At 35.9% G+C, this 23,106-nt stretch overlaps 1 protein-coding gene across 1 annotated transcript; it reads right to left on the bottom strand.

Annotated features, from left to right (window-relative positions):
• Positions 1-1,992: 1,992 nt before the first annotated feature.
• On the bottom strand, positions 1,993-20,649 carry LOC111007670 (phosphatidylinositol 4-kinase alpha 1). The gene is made up of 26 exons (XM_088122468.1): positions 19,253-20,649; positions 18,785-19,126; positions 18,479-18,640; positions 17,866-18,033; positions 17,566-17,724; positions 17,352-17,479; positions 16,933-17,239; positions 16,502-16,670; positions 15,917-16,134; positions 15,333-15,491; positions 15,070-15,252; positions 13,203-13,739; positions 12,756-13,115; positions 11,716-11,930; positions 10,830-11,013; positions 10,589-10,722; positions 10,324-10,477; positions 8,980-9,246; positions 8,074-8,151; positions 7,783-7,830; positions 6,007-6,179; positions 5,726-5,921; positions 3,926-4,066; positions 3,123-3,331; positions 2,623-2,784; positions 1,993-2,518 (listed from the first exon to the last, which is right to left on the bottom strand). The coding sequence occupies exons 1-26, from the start codon at positions 20,255-20,257 to the stop codon at positions 2,260-2,262; spliced, it is 6,117 nt and encodes a 2,038-aa protein (XP_087978594.1). The 5' UTR covers positions 20,258-20,649; the 3' UTR covers positions 1,993-2,259.
• Between the last annotated feature and the right edge of the window lie 2,457 nt (positions 20,650-23,106).

Genomic DNA, 23,106 nt, shown 5'->3' with positions numbered 1-23,106 from the left:
ATTCTAAAACGTTAATTTGGAGAGAAAAATTAAAGAGCGAGAGATATGTCAGTTGTCAGTAGGCAAAGAGAAAGAGATGTTAGGAGAGAAAAGTTAGACAAAAAAAAGAGAATTTTAAAGATAAAAATTATAGGCAAATATAGAAATTCGAGTAAAATTGAGAGCCAGAGACATATTAAAGAAGAAGAAAAAAGAGAGTTGAGAAAACTTTGAGAGAAAATTTAGATAGAACAAAGTTAGAGAAAAAAAAATTAGAAAAAGAGAGAAAAGTTGGGACACATTGAAATAAATTAAGCAGAGGTGGCAAAGAAAAAAGTCTAGGCATTGGAAGCAAAAAAAAAAGAGATTTAGGTTGGCTATCTTTAGCTTCTTCACTTCGTATCTATCACTGGTAAGGTTCCTTTTATCAAATATTCAATATATGGCTGTCTCAAATCTAAAATTACTCGGCCTACACTTTGGCTACTAATAAGGAGACAAGACAACCAATTAGATTGGAGATGATTCATTCTCTCCCGTGAGTGCAGTGAAGGTCTTTCGCCTCACTCACCCATTTGACTTATGGCATCATCGACTTGCTTTTCAACCTAAGTGATTTCATAACTCGAAAGTATTCTAGTATCTCGCTTTTTTTTCTTTTCATGTTGTAGGAACAAAGAACTTCCCCTTTCCCACCTGCCTCTTTGGTCTCAAGAATGCTGGTTTTAAGAATGAGTAGTTGTCCTTTTCGCCCAACTCAAGAGCGGTTGTTGTTAGTGCTTGTTCAAGACCGAAACACAAGTAAACCAATGCTCTATACAGGGAAATGAAAGCAAAATTCATACGAAGAGTGGGCAAAAAAGAAAGAGGTCCTCATACGGAATCGCACAATTACTTGACCCAAATGATTATCAATCATCCTTTTATTTATTAGATATAGAATAAACCATTCAATTATATGCAATTACACGAGGAGCCCTTCATTGATCAAAGAAGAAAATAAAATAAAAACAAACAAAAAAAAAAGTCAAATTATAAATTTGATTTTTTTTATTTAGATATAGTTTTAATTTATTCTTATTATGATTCTAAAAGTTTTAAATTGTTTTAGATGATTCAAATTTAGTTTCAATCTAAAATTTCAATTCAAAATTTATAGTTGGATTGAATCGAACCAATCATCTTTTCCGTGTGGTAATGTTAGGACGAAATTGAAACTTAAATCATAGAAACCAAATTAGAACTAAGATTAGGAACTAAATTTATAATTTAACCTAATAATTTTACAAGTTTTTTTAATAACAAAAATCATATATTTGTAAATAGTTATTAGAAAAAAGTACTTATTGGACTAGTAACTACAATCCACAGTAACTTTCCGAAACTTTTTTCATTGTTTTTTGTATTATGAAGTTATTAGAAAGGCACTTTTATAACATTAATATTTAGTGGAAAATAATATATATCTCAGTGATGCACTTAGAAAAGAGTTCATAATTATATATGTTTTTAAAATTAAAAAACCAACAAAAGAACATCTAAAAATTATCAACTCGTTTGATAACATTTTCGTTCCTGTTTTTCCTTTCCAATTTTCTTGAGAAATTTAAATATTTTACAACTAACTATGTTTCTTGTTTCTCGTTCTCTTGAAAACATTCTCAAAATTATATAAAAATTTTATAAACCAAAACAAGTTTTTTCTTCTTGTTCCAAAACATAAACAAAAAAAAATTATTTTATCATACTTAAATTCTTGAATGTTGGAGTCATGCAATTCATTTTTCTTCAAGTAATGAAGAAACAGAAATAAGAAATAGAACGTTACCAAACGAACCCTATAAAACTTAATTCCCGGTTTCTTGGAAAGTGCTTTAAAGAAAGAAAAAATTATTTCTATAGAAGATATTGAGGACATTTGGGAAAGAAGTTGTTAGTGAGGAACCTGTCCAACATGGTGAAAATAATTAGTCTTAGGGATCAGCAAGCATCAAGAAAGTAGTCATCAGAAAAGGCTTCTAAAGATAATAATTTAGATTGATCTCAATAAACAATGAAGAATGTACAAAAATGATCACTTCATGTTACCCCGACCGAAACTGCATCGATTGTCAAAGGATACTGCTCGAGTCGGAAAATAAGACAGAAACCAGGTAACTTGTATTTTAGCCATTTTTACAGGGCCGAGGGATCTCAAGAAAATCACTCAAAAAATAGGAGGAAGAGTAACGAAGGGGGGGAAACTAACATTTGAAAGTCTCGAGTTAAAAAAAAAATACCTTACTTCTCAATGCCTTGTTGCAAGTACTGTATCAAGTCATAGCCTGCAGTTGTCCATTTGTTATATGCATCGGTACAGACACGGATCATGAAATTGGCTGCTTCACGCTCACTCATTTCGGGATGGAATCTCTTCCGAAGATTTCCAATCGGATCACCACGACTGAAGCAGGGTAATCCACTGTCCAGCATTAATAATACGGTGTTGATGATACCGTCCATATGACGGCGGGCAGCAAGGTAACCCTTCACACACAAGCTATGGACATCCACAGGAGAGTTAATACAATCAATCTCAAAGACCAAAAACTTTATTTGTGAGAAAATTTGAAACAGAAGAGTAGAGGAAGGAACTTTTATTACCTTACAAATAAGTTCCAGGTTTCACTCTTCATAACCCCAGAGGGATCAAGAAGTTGAGTCATCTCATGGCTTAGCTTGAAGTGTGCACTCTCGAAGCGCATATTTCCCCCAGGCGATGTCTCAAGTATGAAACCAAAATCGATATGGACGAGCCTTCCAGTGCTGCATTCACATACGATGCATCAACACTCGGGAACATATTATCCGCAGTAACTCCCGGAGTGTATAGAACATACATATTTGAATAACATGATAATATATCTGGATCAAATCCCATGCATTCTCACTAGTCACTATGGAATAGATAAAAAGAATTTTGTCCTGAAGAGATGACTGTAAATCAGCAGCCCTAATCAATCTAGGAAACTTTTATTTTAAACAGATTCCAGCTGACCAGGATTAAAAAGGGGATGCAAAGAAATTCTTGTTGTTGAACTAGTAGGCTTGGCTAGTGCAATTGGAAGTTATTTTTAGGTGAACGAGACGAAAGGGTACCGTACTTGTCGATTAGAAGATTGCCATTGTGCCTATCCTTTGGTTGAAGTAACAGGCTGGCCACGGCATAACCTGCACTACTGATGATAAAGTTCTCACGTGCTGCTTCAAAATTTGGAGAGCCTACTGGCCCGTAGTCCTGCTGAAAGATCTCATACAGGCCCCCATCAGTGGTTTCACCCATCTGACTTCTGCTTCGTGTATTAGGAACGACCTGATAACGGTCACCATTAAGGGGAGCAATAATAACCGTATCCATGTAAGAAGGAAAAGATCATTCATGAATACTGCTACACAAGTATAGGTATGATTAGTAAACAAAAGCAGAAGGTGAAGAATAGGAGATGGTATTTAATCAAATCAAGCGAGTAATTTCAGAATGCCAGTTTGCCTCAAGTGCATATAATGAAATTAATAACTTAGCTTGCTGAAGTAAAGGCTAAATTCAACTTTATTATCTTGCAAGCTTGCACTTTTTTAGGCCATATTTTAACAGGAAATAAGGAATGGAACAAATATTATTGATTTTGTTCCTTAAACTCTGGAACGTTCCCAGTAATTGCAACTAGTACTTAAACAGGGATCATAGATGTGCTTAAAGAGTGCATTCAACTTAAAAGTTAATATTTTCTCACTACAAGTAAAGTAATCCACCCACCACCTCACTATTATTCATCGTAAACATAAACTTCTATGGAAAAAAAGGAAAAACTTACCATCAGCACAGATGCTTAGTGCGGATAGCACACGCTAGGGAAAACATAGCTCATGACTAAAAGTTAAAACCACATAGTTTCCAAAAACTTACCTCGATAATACCTCTACCAGGTCCAGTTGGGAGAACGCCATATGGAAACAAATAGAGATTAATCCCAACTGCTTGAAAGATGTCCCTAAGAAGTGCTATCACTTGCAGAGCAAGAACATCTTGTCGGCAATCGTCTCCAACCTTAAATAAAGGAAAAAGGAAAACTTAAGCAATCCACGGAAGAAACAATGTAAAAAAGTTATTTATTTAAAATTAGGATATACGTGTTATATAATTAAGCTCAGGCTTAAGTATCATAATTTTTTCTGAGGGCCAACAACAACATAATAACCAAAAGGCACCTTATTAATTATATCCATGCATTTTTAAGTGCCCTTAAGTTTTTTCCTAACATCTATATGACATGTCTAATCATTTAACAATAACTATCCAAAGATAAGGGTTTAGGTAAGAGAACCACGTCTTTTCCGTGTATCTTCTTTACCTAATGGTACAGTTGCCAATTATTGGGATTCTCTGACTTCTTCTTGGAAAATTCAAACCAGGCGGTTGCTTAAAGATGAGGAAGCTGAGGAATTTATTGAATTATTGGCTGTTTTAAACACCTACATCCCGAACAGTATGGAAGACAGTCGTTTCTGGTCCTTGGAGGCTTCAGGCTCATTTTCAGTGGCATCTCTTTGCAAATCTTCTTCATCGACATCTCTAATGCCTTCTGATCTTTATAAGGCTATTTGGAAAACAAAGAGTCCAAAGAAGATTGGTTTTTTTGTTTGGATCATCATTAAAGGAAGGTTGAATACAGATGATTCTACAAAGAAAGCTCTCTGCTTTCTGTCTACGGCCATCGATATGCATGTTTTGTCAAGCAAGTGGGGAGAATCTGATCCATATCTTCTTCCAATGTCCTTATGCATTGCATTGCTGGTTCTTGTTATTCAAAGAGTTCAATTTATCTTGGGTTTTCAGCAACATAGCAGTGGATAATGTTCTCCAATTACTCCTTGGCCCAATCCTATCTCCACAAAGTAGCTTGCCGTGGACAAATGGAGTCAAGGCCATGCTCTATGAGCTTTGGTACGAAAGAAATCTCAGAATTTTCAAAGATCGTCGCAAACCTCCATTGGTCCGTTTCAGTTTGGCTAAATTTAAGGCTTCGCAGTGGAGTTCAATGTCACCTATGTTTGAGAATTTCTCTCCCTCACTTATCTGCTACAATTGGGGAGCTTTTACCTTATTTTTTAATTCTTGAACTTATCTTATTATTTTCTGGATATTTGTAATTTATCTTATCTTTTTCACTCTTTCGAGAGTTTGTATCTTTGAACATTTTCATTCCTTTTCATTAATTCAATGAGAAGTTTGTTTATCGTTCAAAAAAAAAAAAAAAAAAAAAAAAACTATCCAAAGATAAAATTAGTTCTTAACACATTCAAGTCTCCTCTTTGCCAGACATAAAAGTCAGCAAATGCGAGACTCCAGAAAAACTTTTGGGTATGCTCTTTTGTAAATGTAACTAGCTTTTTACTATGTTGCCTTTAGTCCAACTTAGAGATTTTCAAGGGTTTATGAAACTCACAAATATTTCAATAAAAATTTGAAATATGTACTAGGGTTATGATGGTTATCAGCATGCAAACAAAGAAGAGACTAACGTGGCTGGCCTTAAATTGATGTACTTAATTTTCTGATTGTTCCTTTCAGAGGACTTAATTTTCTGAATGTTGACAATAGGCAAACCTCAGCTTAATTAAAACGAAAGAAAGGGAAGAGAAAGACCAAATGTAGTTTACAAGCAAACTAATATTGAAATGACGAGGGACTTAGCTGTTGACTTACCTTGAAAATGCAAGCTTGGGGTTTTATATCATTTGGGTCCCCATCCCGATTGACGACATTGAATGTAATCATGATAGGAACTTTTGCGGCCGACTGCAAGGGTATTCCACTATCTACTTGAATCCCACGGACAAGCTTGTTTGTTGCAGTTGGTAGATATAGGTCTTCACCCTCCATTTCAATTTTCTCCAACTCCCTGGGCAAATGGTTTTAATATCCTTTTCAGTTAACATTTGGCAACCTAGGAAATGTGAGCTACAGAATTTACAGTGAAAACACACCTCCTGATGCCAGCTCGACGTTCATCCTTGGGAAGTGGAAAGAGAACACCAGATATAGATGTAACTTTGTCAAAGAAATTGAACTCTCTTTCAAATAAGTCAAGAGCCTTGGGAGTGAAACCATCAATTATATGCTGCCTTACAACTGGCAATAACGCTAGAAATGAACCATTCTGAAAAACAGCACGTTTACAGGATTATTGAGCACTGAATCAGAAACAACTAATATATCAATATAAGATGAAAATACTAAGAGCTGTCCAAGGATACATATATCCAACTAAGTGGAAAATAAAATATGATTACTATGTTCAAGAAATATATAGTACAGTAAGAACAAAGTATACCTAAAAAACCACCATCTGTTAGAGGAAAAATTATTGGAGCTAAAATTGGCTAGACCTATCGTAGTCTTTGATTGGGTGGGTACTTCTCTCCATATTTGTTAAGGCCTTGTAGATTATTATTATATATATTTTTTATTTATAACCCAGAATCGATAGTTCTTTTAACTTTTTACCCCTATAACCAGGGGCCCCCGCGTCTGCCTCGAGGTCCAGACCTGAGAGACATCAGGAGTTTTTGGTATTAAACTCACTGAAAGGCTCGAACACAAGAATTAATGGTAGGTGATACCACAAGGCCTCATGCTCTTGCCAATGGGACGGCCCCTTGGGGGCTAAGGCCCTGTAGATTATATTCTTACCCATTTTAAAACAATCAAAGTCTTGGTTGGTAAGGACAATTTTACAAGCTTCTGGAATGATTTTTGAATTGGTAACGATACCCTTCATAGGCTTACCCAAGGCTACTAAGGCTACCCATCTCTCTGTAGCCAGAACAGTTCCCTCGTCAAAGATGGATGCTTGGAATCCCTCGGCTCAATATTGGGAGCTAGATTTAAGAACAAAGTTCCTGAATGGGATTCAAGAGTGGGCCTCTCTCTCCAACGTGCTCTCTGTTTTTTATTATTATTATTATTATTATTATTTTAATTTCCTTGGCACCCTTCCAGATAGATGGATATGGGTGATCAAAAATTCAGGGATTTTCTCTTGCAACTTTCCTTTTTAAATATTTGGTCGGTAAAGATATCACAGAAGGGCCAAATCTTTACCAACTGATTTGGAATTCAAAACATCTCAAGGAAGTAACTTCTTCCTTTGGGAGCTTGCTCATGAAGGATCAGTACATGATAACTGATAAAGATTAAAGGATGAAGTCCAATCTCAAAGTCATCTCTTTCACAAATGCTAGTTTGCTGAAAATTTTCTGGAACTATCTTCTCCCTATTTTCAAATGGTAGATGGCTCTTTCCCTTAATGTCAACAATCTCCTCTCCATGGTGCTTGAAGGCCATCCATTCAAGGAGAGAGGAAATCTTTTGTTGAAGTTTGTTAGAGCCTTCTTTTGGTTACTTTGACTTAAAAGGAATAATAGAAGTTTCACTAAGAAAGAAGAATCTATAAGCAGTCTTTTTGATTCTCTTATTTTTGTGGTTCTTGGTGTAAATTCTAGGATTTTAACTCTAACAACTAAAGGGTTCTCTGTGCCACATGAAAGAGTTTTTTGTAATCGACTCCCTCCCCCCTCTTTAATTTCTTTCTTTGCTTTGAGGGTCCACTCTAAAAAAATACGCTAATATTATTTGATTCAATGCAAGTCAGATTTTCCTTTTGTTTTCATTTTTTTCTGGTCTAAAGAAAGCTATAAAGAGTGTAACTAAACAGAAAAGTGCTAACAAGCTTGATCTCCAAAACACAAATAGAAACATACCTTCCCGGAGTTGGCGTCTTTCCCAGAATCTGGTACAGAAGTCTCACCCTGCAAGTCGTTAACTCAACTTATTAAATGTACAGCAAAACATATAGTTGCAGAGTACATAATGCAGAGTCACATCCCATTTTCGTCAAGAAAATAAAAATTAAAGCTATAATGGAAATTGCATTTAAAAGCAGAGTATACTTGAATAGAAAAGTGCATTAAAAAATTAAAAAATAATATATATTTACGAGCCATAAATTAAATTCCAAAACAATACACAATCACGTGAGAAATTTCACAAACCTGTAGGTGCCAGATCAGTATATGGGCAAATATATCACTCCTTTGAGCTGCTCTAAGTAAATATCCCTCAACCAACCTCTGAAAAGTAATTGAATCAGATATCACACATAGAAAAAGAAAAAAAAAAAGAAATTCAGTATGCAAAAGAGCTAATATGTCAATCACCATTGATAATATTCAAATCAGCGAAGTTTGAACCCTTGCTTAAATCAGTAAAGGTAAGAAAAGAATATTTTATTTTATTTTTTTGAACAAGAAACAAAATCACTGATATGAAATATAAAATAAGAACCCCAAAGAGTAAAAGGAGAAATTTTGGGCTGTCTTTTTATTGGCCTGAAAACGTCAGTTGCTTAGCTTCAATTTTGCAGAGTCGAGTAAAGGTAATTTTTCATATTTAGTAAACAGCTGGCTATTGTTACCTTTATATTACCCAAAATATTTTTTTATCATTTAATGGCCCTTTATTGAATTATAATTTATACCTTTTCTTAATATCAATTTATTACTATTATTATTATTATTACAATAATTACAAGAAACACAGATGAGAAATCATCTTAAGAGGAAATACAAGACATTCAAAAGAAAAAAAAAAAGTTGCACATCAAGGCTACATTGAGGCAATAGTACACCAAAATCCAAAGGTTTATATGTATATTCGTTTCAATCAGTGCAAGCAAAACCAAATCTAACTTCATATAAAAATCCTCGATAAAGAGAAGTCCCAACAACCTAGTAACAAAAACATCCCCCAAGATTTAGTAAGGCTTGAATTGATTAATTTATTGACAGAAATCACAATCAGTGGAAAGAGAGCTTTATCCAAGTCCCTGCAACTAAAATGAAAAATATAAAGAGGATCTGAGAAAGAATAAACGCAAGATAGTTCATTACGAAATATACCCCTTCATCATATCGCAAAGCCTGCACCAACTGTGGCATGAAAAAAGTAACCTTTTCAGGAGGATAGGATTCCAAAACCCTAAGAACATATGCCATAACACGTGGATGCCCCTTATAAGCAGGAGTGAGGAACTCAAGAGCTTGTGTAATTGAACAAGCGGCCCAATGTGGCAACTGTCTTAGAAGTTCAGAATTTTCATCAACAGCTTTTGGTGTGACGAAATAAGGCAATGCTTCAGGAATGGAACGAATATCCAATATGTGCAACTGCAATAAGAGACCACATCAGGAAGAAGAAAAATCGAGCAAAGGCTCATTAAGGAACAGTAGTAGAAAAATAAAAGGTTGACCTTTCACCGTAAAGGTCCAGATATTATTATGTTGACTTTTCACCATATCAAAGGTTTTCTATTTAAAAAAAAGGAAGCAAAAAAGAAAAGAAAAACACAGAGAGAGTCTTTAAAATACATTTAGGCATCTAGAAAAAGCTCCTTGTGAAGGCAATTTTGTAAAAGGCAAAAGAATTGTCTGCTTTGTGCTCACTGCCCAAATGTGTTTGTGAAGATAATTGTAATTATTTTTCTTTTCTTATACGTACCAATTGAAGAGTTTTTTTCTTCCTTTTATTTTTCCTTTTCAATATCTTCTTAAGTCTTTTCTTTCCCCCCATTTTTCATAGTTTGTTTTCAATGCATTGTACATCATCCAGGAGGGTTCTTGATAAAAAAATTATGATCAAAAGAAAAAAAAATTAAAATTGACATAAAAGTAAGAAAACCCGAAAAATGTTATAAAATAGTTAAACGTAATAAATAGATCCGCTTATTTATCCCATCTTGGTTGTTTATATCCAATCCATCCCATTCCATCACTTATTCCATATTTTAGACCTATCAAAACTTATCTAGTTCATCAATCCAGCAAACTCTCCTTGGAGGAGAGAAATTGCTCAATTATATCATAAGAAAACTTCATTATTAAGCCAAATGGAGAAAAGTACTTGTTAGACATCAAAGATATGTCCTATCAACTTCTCTACAAATCAGACTCCTTTATTATCCAGCTACAGTATTCTGACAATGACAATCATACCCAAATTTTACATTTTCTATACCCAAAATCATTGCATTTCTTGCATAATCAACTATCTCGGTAATTAAAATATAAGCACTAAAATGTGCAATGCACTTCTTGCTCTCACCTTTACATTGTTAACAATGAGCACAAGGACACTGATATTCTACAGCTTCATAATATTCAACCAGAAACATGGTGTATAATGCATAGGAAGCTCAAGTTCTTCAGAAGTTTTAGTTTAGAGAAAAAAAATAAGGAAACAAATACCTGTACTAGTTGATTCATTTCAACTCTTAAGGACGCATTTGTTGGAAACCTTGAGACCATAGAAAAGGCAATTCGTGGATCCACAGAGAAGGCAGTCCTAACATGTTCTATCCATTTTTCAGAGCTTAGCTTGGGTCGAGAAGGTGTACTCTCCCTATATACAGAATACGAGAAACAATTGATATATTCCAGGTAAGATTTCCAGGTGATGCAGATTCTGTATATCAGAAGAATGAATATGTTCAATGGCAGCATAAAATGTTACTTAATATTTGGCTGTGCCCAAACTTCAAGTCTATCAGCCTCATGCTGGCATAACATCAAAAGTAGTTGCCTCCTTTTTTCTCTTCCCACAGCATAATTTTCCAAATGGCCCCATACAGGGTGATATTGATCTTTCTGTTAAAATATAAATCATTCAGTTAAAAAGTTGCAGAACTCATGCAATACCAGAAACTTGGGAAATATGTAAAAGGAGCATCGTAAACACTGTACAAGAAACTTACCGAATTAACCACAGAAATACCATTTTCACGCCCACGTGTTTTTGCATCAAATTGCAGACCATTTCCACGGTCACTTGAAAGATAATGAAGAAATATGGACACAGATTGAGCCTCACTTTGAGCAAAGTTCACATGTTTTACATCGTACCACTCTGGCTCATGAGCAAACCATCCTAGAGATGCTCTGAAAGAAGTAGAAAACACATGTTTTAATTTCAAATGAAAACTGGGTTTTTCATAAAACAAACTTAAAAAGTACAAGTGGTGAGAAGAACAAATTTTATCAAAATATGCGCCACTGTATAATGGTTACAAAGAAAAAACAGAAATATTCAATACCAAAACTTAATCAATATCCTTGCATCAACAACTGTCAACTGGAAATTTGTAGATTTAGACAATATAAAGGATGTGAATAAATAATGGACTAGGATAACAAAAACTAAAACGAGATCTCTCCAGCTGAAGAATGAGGCAACCAAGAGAAATAAAAAAGATGAAATGTCTTTGAGTAGTGATCTACTATAAATTACCAAAGAAAGATACACAATTGATGGCTTCTGTGATTTCTCATATTGTGTAAGCTGAAGACTGGCAAGAAAAAGTGAAAAGATATAGATAATATTACGCAAGAACTCAGGGAAATTAGAAGGAAGATAGTGCTTAGTTAATTGATCAGACATTAAATTCTTATTTTTTGAAGTTAAAAAAAATATCACAGAACATCTGTAGTCCCGCATGGATATCAGGACAGTTCAAGTCTCTAATAAACTAAAACAAATTATTGAATCAAAGCATCTTAGACATATTATAATAGCTATCATAAACGTTAATGCAGTACTTAAATTGGTTGTAAAGAAAATATGATGGATATAATAATGAGAACCTATATATCCGGTCCTCCAGCAGCTCAAGCCCAGTTTTAAAGTTTTGCAGGTTGCCCTGGGATTGGCACGAACAAAACTTAAGCCCTAGAAGCATCAGAGTGAAAAAGGAACCAGTTGCTGCAGGATGACGTGAAAAGTTCCATGGGGGCTTAGTGGACCCCTGAAGCAAACGACCAAAGAGCAAGACTTGCTCAACACTGTTGTGTCGAACTACCTATTGAACCAACAAGAAATTAGGAGGCCAGTTAAATACTAAAAATAATATTAAGGATCAATTTATCTGACAAACCAATTAGCATGGGTAAGAAAGAAACAAATAATATTATACGATGAAAGATTTTAAAAGATATCTCACTTCTAGTGGTGGTATAGTCTTACAAGATAGAGCTTAAAACACACTTTAAACCATTCAAGTAGGTCCAAGCTGTCATATCCTCTACTGTCAATTTTTTCTTCAGCTTAGTGATTCAGAGAAAACGTGCATAGTAAAAAGGGCAAAACATCTCATCCCTAATAGGGATAAAAAATGAGATGAGAAGTGACCTCAAAAAGGAAGGGTGTGACATCATGATGAGATTAACTTGCCGAAATCCCAATGTAGCATCACAAGGAGTAAGATCCCAAATAACGTAATAAGACTTGAAGCTGAACTAGACACCAATTATGCACAGTACCCAAGATGCAAATTACAAAAAAAATGTTAAAGGTGACAAAATGATGGGTATTGTACCTCCCAAAGGCAAAATATTGCTCATATTAGTCAGGCTCGTGTTAAAGCAGCACTTGAAAACATCCTTCTAGCAGTTGTCTCCCAAACATATCATCGTAAGCCGATAGGATAATATGGTTTCAATCATAACTTCCGTTACAAATGTGTTTCGACTTTTGGTAACAGACAATATGCTAAAACATATGGGTAAACACTAAGACAACATGCATCCTCAATTTATGTTCAGCTTTTTTAACCACAGCACGCCATGCCATGATCAAAGCAAAACTGGAAAATATTTAAGACGCCTTAAGAGAAGAAAATTCTAACCTCAAAGCGGTCAATAAAGAATCCAAGCCATATTCTATGAGCAATTATTTGTTCAACAGGATCAATCTCAGGCTGCACTTCAGGCTCCCCAGGAGATAAGTGAGGCCTTAACTTGGCAGCAGGTCCTGAATACTTGACCTCCGATGCAAAGAGACCCCGTTTGGTATCAATTGTCCATAACCACGCATCAACAAGCTCAGCAAGGACAAATGATCCAAGCTCTGGTGCAGCAGAAACCAACCAAGTCCAAATAAATACACCAGTTTCAATCGCATCAGGGGTGGAAATGTAGGCCGGACACCAACAAAGAAGGCGTATAAGTCGTGCAAAGCCCTCTATATTTGTTTTTGATTCAGAAGCCTGAAAAATGAGTAGTTATTATGAGAAATAATGCATGAAGACAGGAGGCTACTTCAACCACATTCACCCAGAAAGTGAGAAGCATACCAAGTTTGAAAGAAGTAATGCAGTTGCCTGAGAACAAGTTTCACGAAATTTCAATTTGTCAAGTCCACAGCCTTTTTCTGCTCCACTAACAAACTGTTGAAGTGACTGCACAAATTTCATAATTAAAATCCCATTAAATGAATCATCCTCGTTCTGTGGTTTTTGGGGAAATGCTCCAGATATCAGCCTCTGAAAGCCCTGACCAAACCCAAGACCAGTTGGAGCAGCAACACCAGTCTGAAATCCACCAATGCTGTTATACAACCTTCTCATACCAGCAATTTCCCCAGCATGGTTGCATTTGACTGTTGCACTGACCATACCAGTTCCGAGCACCTCCAAATTAAAGGCTTCTGTCAATTTTAAGTCAGCGCCTGAAGCTGCAGCTGCAGCAGTCATGACAGCAGGAATATTCGCTGTTTGTATGCCAGTCCAGCAATCATTTTTGCCAGTGCCTATCCGTATCTCAGATAAAAGAGAAATCACATCAGGTGTATGCTGAGCTCTTTGCCATGTATTAACTTTGCATAGTTTTTCCTGAATCGTCCATATTAAAAATAAATTAAAATTAATAATAATAATAAACTTGAAAGTGAATGCTTCAAAGAAAATGAGATAAAACTTTATTAAGCTAGAGTGTTGGTTATAGTCACTACAAAAGGTCAAAATTTTCCACAATGGGAAAATCTGATATGTTCGCCATTATTCTTCCTCCAACTTTTCTGATTTAATAATCTCAAAACAGTCAACCCACTTATCTTAACCAGAAATCCCCTCTGCAGCACTTGATTTTCAGTACACACAAGGCGTTAATATATTTCTACAGAAGCATGTATGCTAAATATGTTAGAAGCTCCAAATCCTCTTGTGAGAAAAAGGCCGAAGAGCCGTGGTCTTTTTTACAAGCTCCAAGAGGAAGCTATGAAAATTGCACTCCTTGTTGCTTGTTGAGTTTGAGTACACTAAAGTCACATATTATGATATTTCCAACTATAACATGCACCAGAAAATGCAACAGATATCATCAGCGCACTAAGTGATGGGATGGATAACTGGCATTTTCTTAAAAGAAACTACTTTCATTGAGATAAATGAAAGTTAGTTTCTACTAGCTTTCATCGAGATAGTATAAAAACAGGGCCAACAACAGGGCCAACAACGGGCGTTAGGGCGGGCACGGGTGCCCTCGGGTATGGAAGCAAAGCTCTTACTCCTGGTCTAAAAAAAACAGGACCAACAAAATAGACTATAGACGGGTTAAACAAAAAAATAAATAAAACAAAACAACTACAGTTAGAGGCTCCAATTATCCAAGCTTAAATACCCCGAGAAAATAACCATAGAGGGGAATTGAAGTTAACTACACGTCAAACCTCCTCCAACAACTCCAACTCGCTTAAAAATTCTCAGGTTTCATCTCTAGCCAAATGTACCAAATAATAGGAAAAAAATATAGAAAAAAAAAACCGGTCTACCACAAGAAACACCCTCCTTCATGACACCATCCGGTAAGCACCCATATTGGGATCCAAGCTAACACCAATTACCTCAACAAATTGTCCCAAATTCTCCAATTCAAATGACATCACCAAAAATATGATCCAGGTTTTTCACCCTGACAGGTCCACAAACCATTGAAGGCCTAAAATCAGAGCGAAGATCTATGGATGAAATTTTTGTGTTGATCATCCCCAAAGCTACCAACCAAGAAAAAATCCAATCTTCTTTTTGTAGTTTACATGCCAAGAATCTGGCATTATAAAAGTGTTGCAACATGCTACGTTAAGCAAAATGATGTTAAAGACCAAATTAAGACAGGTAAAACAGAAGAACGGACTAAAAACTAATATTAATCCCACTGGTCAACCTGAAGGAGACCTTGGCTAGTGCAAGGAGCATATGACAAAGATTTGATGATCCATTCCCGAACAACCCCTTGGTACAAAGAACGAACTGTTACAACCCAAGCAGGATCAGTGACAACAGCCGAAGGTGCATCATTATGCATTGAAAAGAGCAGGGAATCCAAACAAGATGAATTCCACATAACCTGAAAGCACGTATTTCTAGATTTTTAGGTCAATGAAAAGGCATGAGAAAAAATTTTTGTAATTGAAGACATGACTTCACCTGGGGAAACTTATCTCTGAGTTGTGTCAGCAAGTTAACTGCAATATCTCGAACATGTTCGTCCCTTTGAGACATACTCCTTATAAGAAAACAGGTATGAGCAAATAGAGTTGAATCTCTGACCTCAGCTTCATTACCAGTTTCAGAAATCCGATCATCCTGATTACCACCCGAAGGACAAAATAACACTCACATACAGAGAAAGGGTGTAAAGACGCCAATCAAAAACAAAAGAAAGATCCTCGCAGATTTCATTATTCAAGATTTATCCTTTTCTTCTTTTACTAATATTTAACCTAATAAAGCTCTGTTAGAAGGACAATTAATGTCTATTTTTCATAGGGTCCTTTGGAGCGTTATTAAGAAGATCAAGTAATTTGCATTAATTGTAATTATACAAGTTATTCATAGTTGGGAACTTGGGAAATAAGAACTTGACAGTTAAACAAGAGTCCATGTGTTACTTAACATTGATCCTACAATATGCATCAGCTGGGGCACTAGGGTATAGCAGTAAACAATAGAACGAGGATACGAAGAAATACAAACCTAAGAAGTTGAGTAAAGAATACACGAGGACATACCAGCCACGAAACTGCAGTTTCAAATGCCCCGTGTACCATTGCGGTCAAACATTGGGAAACAGCAGGCAAAAGATTTGGTGTTTTAAGGTACTCAAAAACACAACTGAAGGCACTCCTAGAAGCATTTAAATTTGAGCCACCATTAAGTACGCCACCATTGCTACTGAAACGTATAATCTCTAGAAAAGACACTGCAAGAAGATATGTAGCCTTGACACCTACAAAATGAAATAAACTAATTTGAGATGGCAAGAATGAAAATACCATTCTACTAAAAAATACATCCAAACAATAAACTATGTAATAGGCAACTGATAACTATGTAATAGATCAGTCAGTTCTCATTAGCTTGCATATCTACTATCTGTCAGTTTTTTTTTTTTTTTAATAAGAAACTGAGCTTTACGACCTACTTGAACAGGATCTGTTCTATGGGTTGTATTACTGTGATGTTGAGTCTAAAAATAATAAACCGAGCTTTTATTAAGACAAATGAAAGAATGTACAAGGACATACAGAAAATACAGCCAAACAAAAAAAAAGGACGCGGGGGGGGGGGGGGGGGGGGGGGGGGGGGGATTTCACCTGAAATTGTGCTCATTGCAGCAATATCAACTCGGCCTCCTAAAGCTGCAGAAAGAGCAGCTCTTTGGGCTACAGCAGCTTTCTCATTACCACTCCCTTGCCGACTACCCGGATTGTGGAGAGCATTGAGTTCCAACTCATCCTCTAGCCACTTAACTGAACTTACAACCTACGAAAAAAGAGTTCCGCTAAATAACTTAAAAAATTATGGTTGCAAGAAAGACTCTTCAAACATTAAACAACATTGAGGGAAAGTTGCTCAAAATAGATTTCTTTTTTTGATATAGAAAACAATTTCATTGATGATATGAAATTTACAAGAGCTCAAAATAGAATATAAAAAATCAAAATCTCCAGATCAGAATATAAATGCCCTCTTTTCCGACTAAAATTTATCCCAAAATAAGAGAAAGGAAGAGTAAAATACTTACAAGTGGAGGAGTCCCTTGAGCAATGAACTGAACAGCAGATGACCACTGTGTATTCCACATGTATGGTCCACTCACAGCTTGCAGAGCAATTGCACCCATGCTTCCCACACTGTTTAACATACTGGAAACTGATTTTGTCTGAAGTTGAGATTTTTGTATGGGAGGTGCTAAGCCGAAAAGAGCAATATAAAACCACAAGTTTCTAAATAACTTCAAAAGGGATGGCTCTATATTCATTGTCGGATCAAAATCAGAACATATTTCAGCAACTGCAGGCAGTAGAGGTCCCAGAAAATCTGCTCCACTTCTGTAAGACTTGGAGAGCATTAAACATGGAATTTTGTATGCAGCTAAAGAAAAATAAAATCATAAATAATCAAAATAAGCACCATGTAACAAAGATTCGAAAGCATCGCTACCTGCCACTCTTAGATTCGGCAGACAGGCCAACATCTGAACATAGAGAGAGTAATCTATGTCGATACTCCGACCGTAGTTTAGCACCCTTAAGACCACTGGCAATAAGAAGAAATCCTGCAGGAAGTGTCTAGAATGTAATTGAACCATGAGCATCCATTTCACAGGGCATTCAGCACAAAGTAATCGAATAACATAATATAGAGATATGCACACCTCGACCCGTTCTGTATTTGCTTCTGGAGCCAATGTTCTGCTTTCAGAAGATCCTATGCTAGAAAGTTTACTTAAGTAACTTCTTGTCATCAGAACTATTGTCTCTCGGTAAGACTTCTCAAAACCCAGGCTTGCCATGCGGGATACAGCATCAAGAAGCTGCAGTAACAATAATAGGAAGATAATAGAAAACCAATCAACTGAAAGTAGTAAACAAACTAGTAAAGTATTAATAACAATATGCTATAAATGATAAATCCACATCCGCAAATAATATTAGCAAGATAAAAGTGTTCGTACTTGAAGTCGCAATAAGCCAGGAGTAGATGCGTCACCCTCTTCTAGACTCTCAATGAAAAGGGGCAATATCATGTCCACAACCTCAGACTTGTTAACTGCAACAGTCATCTTAGCTAACAAACGAATGACATTAAGTTGCATAGGAACTGCCTGTTTCTCTTTGTCATCCTGAAATTGGCGTGCACCATATCATAATGAGCTTGGAAATTGATTGTAAAATTGAACTAACAGAAAAGTTATATGTTTTCTTAGTTGGAAAGAAGGTAGAGTATTTATGACAAACTTTAGTGTCATAGAGATCCATTTATCCCGTCGATAACCTCAATAAAAAATTTTAAAAAAAATAAATAAATAACTTAAATAAACAAAACCACCCACTATAACAGTAATGAAGAAGGAAAAAAAGAGCAAAAGTAGAAGAGAGACAGAGATAGAGATAGAGCTAGAAAAAATAAACTTACATATTGTATCCATAGGCAATAAGGATCTTTCAGTTATCAGAATACTTTTACGGCAATCCACTAATGATTAAATTTTTATCTCCTAATTCATACTAAAGAAAAAGGCAATGTATAACCACTTATCTTTCACTCAGCAATCTCACACAACCAACCTGCTCCTCAGAATCATTTCGGTCACGAATGCTCGTTGCCAATCCCATGATAAATGTGTCAACAGGTGCGCGATCTTTGGTCCAACAAGATTCAATTATCTCACAACATGTTTTCAAGACACTTTCAAACATTGCCCCCTGGCTGCTGCCCCAAGTGTCAGCCTGGCAATAATTCATTCAATAAATTGCGAAATTGCGAAATTGTTAACTACTTCCTCTGCATTTAGAACAAAAAATAATTTGTATAGGAATCTTGTAACACTTTCTCTACATCTAGAAAAAATTAAACCAATAAAAAGTACTTACCTGTGCACACACCGTCAAAACCAGAGGTTTAAGACGGATGAGCAACACGCGTAATGGCTGACCTCCACGGGCAACAGCAATTTGTGCCAGTCCAGTAAGCAAGGAACCAAAGAGTTCTTCACAGATTCTCAACTTTCTCCACACAGAAAGTAAACAGGCTTCGGCAGCATCCATCAATAATGCAAAAGTCTCAAATATCAACTTCTTGGCCGGTTTCCCATCAAAATCAAGAGAAGCAACGGCCTTCATCTTTAACCTGGCTGCAGCTTGATAAACCAAGAGTTTAGTATTAATTCTTGCTTTTAAAACTGAACCCTGTTCACTCCAGTCCCGCTTCTTAATCTGCACATGTCAATCAAATTACTATTAGACTTCCTTCTATCTAAAAAATCCATGTAAAATCATTTAAGAAAGCATAGTTTTCGCCTAATTTGCCAATTCTTGCAAGTTTAACATTGAAAAGTTAACCTTTAGAAAAGTTGGCAATGTCTGAAGCTGCTTCTTTAATAGTGCTCTCATCTGCTCCCAAAGTCTAGCATCAAAAGAAGAATTATCTAAAATGTGGGTCACCAATTTGAAGGCAATCTCCTGCTTCTCCAAATTCTCGATAGACTCGTCTTCAAAGACGGTAACTTGTTGCCTAACAGAAGCTACACCCCCACCCTCACTGACTCCTAAATTCATACCCAATTGGTCTACACCACTCTTCCAAAGAAGGCTGCTTCCGTTCATCATCCCCGACCCTCTTGAGGATGCACTAGTAGCGTCGTCAGTGATACGTGAACCGCCGCTGCTCAAGGAACCCGACACTTGGCCGTTCTCGTTTCCAGGACTTAAACCTCCATTCAACGGATGATGACTTACACTCAATGGCGAACCCTGAGACGACGAGGCCTCAGAGTTTGCCCTAATCTGTTCCCTTGGCGTTCCAGGGGCAGCTTCTGATATCAAAAAACGATCAAGAATGCAACTAACCAGCTTATCTGCATCCGAAGGGAGAATTGGGATAAAACTTTTCGACATAGCCACGAGAAAAGCCCTAGAAATGGGCGAACCTTCGCTGCAATCGTCAATTGCAGACAATACAACCTCACTCGTGAATCCCGAAATCTCCGTGGCAAATTCTGTGGATAATTCGCAGGCTTTCGACGTGTAATTCATGAATTCAGCATAAAACGAAGCGATAGCATCATTTCCATAGGACTGCGGCCAGAAAGACAAGTTGAATGACAGAGGAATTGAGCGAATAAACTCGATGACGACAGATTTGGGGCGCAGACCGACCGAGTCGGGGCATTTAGAGAGAAGTCGGGCAACGGCGAGCACTGCATTGAGCTGAGAACGCGAAATGGCAGGAGATCCAGCAAGAAAAACCTCAGATGGAGGACATCGACTACAAATCCACGATAACTTTTCAGAGAACAGGGCTGGATTCTGCGCAATCAAGTCGCAGAGCTCAATCAACGCTTCCATTGCAACCAAATCTGAAAAACAAACGACGCGATCATGCACCTAATGAACTATTGTGTTTATGTCAAACAACGAAACTCCAAGCTCGAAAAGATGCTTCCATTAGCGTAAACTAAGCAGAACTGTGAGAGAATTGCCCCCCGTAAAGGCTATTCTTGCCTTTGCTCTTGGGTTTTTACAGGGGACTGTTCTCGCAGCTCTCCGATCCTCTTTCCTCTGCAATGGTTGTCTTCTCTTCTCTCTAGTTTTCCGACACCATACCAGAAGATTTCCTACTGTTCATTGCCATTCGACCGATCTGCTTCGCCAATCGGTTCGACGGTCCAAGCTTTCGCTTCATCAAATCTTTAGATGACCAGGTCCATGGCTGCTCCTAGCTAGTCCTTTCTTTGGGAATTTCTTTCAACTGTTTTTCTAGTCAAAACTTCGTATTTATCACTTTTAAATTTAATTTTCATGAAATTCATATCAATTAAATTATAAGTCTCCTTCGATAATCTTTTAATCGAACATTCGTACCAACTTCTATTTTCTTGTACTTTTTAATTTTCATGACCACAAGGTTGATTTAAGGTATTTAATACAACACGTAGAGTGAGAGATTTGAACTCATAATCTCTTAGTTAGAGATCAGAAATATATGTCAATTATAATTGAGCTAAACTCATATCCATAGGTACCAATTTTATGTCTTATAAATTATGTCTAGAAATATTATTTTCTCAGGAAACCCATCCCGAATGGATTAGGAAATTTCCATTTAGACTACCCAGGGATTAGAGACATTTTGTCCCTGTCCCCACCAATGGCTTGGATGTTAGTTTCGGACAAATGGAAGCATATAATAGCATCATTGTTAAATTAATAAAGTTAAAGTAGTAACTAATTAGATATAAAATTGATAGTTAATGAAACTAATTATAAGATTTTAAAATACATGGATTCATGGGTGAACCTTATGAACTATTTTGTTTCCTAAAATTTAATGTTCTTAAATGTTTAAATATTTTATTTTGAATCCTACTTGAATAAAGGTGGGAGATTAACCAATAAACTAAACTGAAAATTATAAAACTATAGTATTTTGCTTGTAAAACTGTTAAAAATTAAAGTATCATGTAAATTGGAATTTGGTAGGAGTTGGATAAATTATGCGGATATTCTTGATTTGCTTTGCACTGCCAAGGAAACTTTAAACTGAGGAGAGCTAAAAATTTTCTTTTACATTCTATGATTAAGTAGACTTGTCGTTATGGTCAATTAAACCTGTCGTTACTATCATATTTAAAGTCTTGAGATTTCAATAACTCTTCTACATCAATATACTTCTTAGCTCAGAACCTACGTGCCTATAACTTCGTTTTTCAAGAAATCCGTGCAGCGAACTTTGTTGAAGGTCATCACTGACTCCTTGCTTAAGGACCAGATCAAGCCTTTGTCTTTTGAGGCCGGAGATGAAGGAAGGCATGGTCGTGTCATATGAGTAATATGCTGCTTTAATTTGCTCTTCCTTGAAATAGCCGACGTAGTCTTTCAAGGACTCACGCTCCTACTTTTGGATGGTGAATAGGTGGGTCATTTGCCTCTTCGAATAATGTCAAGCTAAGAAGTGTATAATAAAGGCCTTTAGAGTATTCATTTCTATACATGGATAAAAGACAAAATGTATTATGAACTAAAAAAAATCAGTAGAAGCTTCCTATGTATTCCAGAGTATTAATAGTTAAATGCATGGCAGAGGAGAAAGGATGAGAATACTTCTTCTTTAAATAGCCTCAATCTGTAAAAAACTAGAGAAAACCTGGGAGATTTATAGAAACTATAAAATTCCTCGATAAAAAATAGAGAAACAACAATATTTTTAATTAGAAAAGAAAAAATATTAAAGATCTCATCAAAGAGATATGTAGAAGAGTTTCAAGCCGCTCAAAACAAACAAATGAAATGAATGAGGAGAACAACCACACTCACAACTAGTTGAACAACTTCTCAATAGCAAATACCCCGGTGATTGAGCATCAAACATACCATAAACAAAATACCTACAAAATGAACTCTCATGCATCAATTATCAATGGATATCCATTGGTTTGGGAATAGTTATTTGCAACTCCACCAAAGTAATTACGATAGAGGCTAAACGACTTATCAGATGACAGATGGGGTTGAATTTGCTGAAGCACTATCCTTAAAAGAAAGATTTGAATTTGCAAAGGAAACTGGAATCCAACCGGTCTAAGCGGAAATTGATCCTACCATTGTATACAACATAGTAACGGGTCGAGACTACTATGAAAATGAAGTTTAACCTACAATAACATCGTCGAAATCAGAAATCAAATGAAAAAAAAAAAAACAAAAACACAATGAGACGTGGATAAAGGAGCTCCCTACCTGAAGCACAAATTTTAGAGCTAAAATGATCTTTAGTTTATTTTTGTATTTATTTTATTTTTATTCTTAAATTTTATAAGATTTTATGTTGGTTCCTAATTCTCATTTATTCTTTTTATAAATACCTTAATAAAATTAGACAAAAACAGGATTGGAGCACAATAATTCGCCTAAGGAAGGCAATTTTTTCGTTTTATCTTTTTTTTTTAGTACAATAGCTTTTTTATCAAAACATATGCCTGAACGGTTGTGTTATATTTTTGGTTCTTCTTGATTTGTTTTTAAATTAAAAAGGTACATAAAACTATTTAAGACTTTAAAATTCTCTCTACTTATTAATTTTTTTTAAGGACATACCGAGAATTAGAACTCACGAGTTATTAGTGATAAGTAGGTGCCTTAATTGAATTAGGTTTTGATTAGTTTCTACTTTTATTTTCTTAAATATTCAGAGAAGG

Source organism: Momordica charantia, assembly GCF_013281855.1.
Source record: "Momordica charantia cultivar OHB3-1 chromosome 4 unlocalized genomic scaffold, Mcharantia_2.0 BLBB01000004.1, whole genome shotgun sequence".
NCBI lineage: Eukaryota > Viridiplantae > Streptophyta > Magnoliopsida > Cucurbitales > Cucurbitaceae > Momordica > Momordica charantia.
Note: the sequence above shows the minus strand (reverse complement) of the source record. Positions and strands in the feature narration are given on the sequence as shown.

Bases quoted from the DNA above. Each gene is read 5' to 3' on its own strand.
- LOC111007670 (XM_088122468.1), bottom strand. From the start codon at position 20,257: ATGGAAGCGTTGATTGAGCTCTGCGACTTGATTGCGCAGAATCCAGCC. The intron at 6,180-7,782 runs GTATGTTTCTAT...GCTGTTTTTCAG, and splicing joins AAGACGCCAACTCCGGGAAG to AATGGTTCATTTCTAGCGTT. The intron at 5,922-6,006 runs GTGTGTTTTCAC...CCATTTGCCCAG, and splicing joins CGTCGAGCTGGCATCAGGAG to GGAGTTGGAGAAAATTGAAA.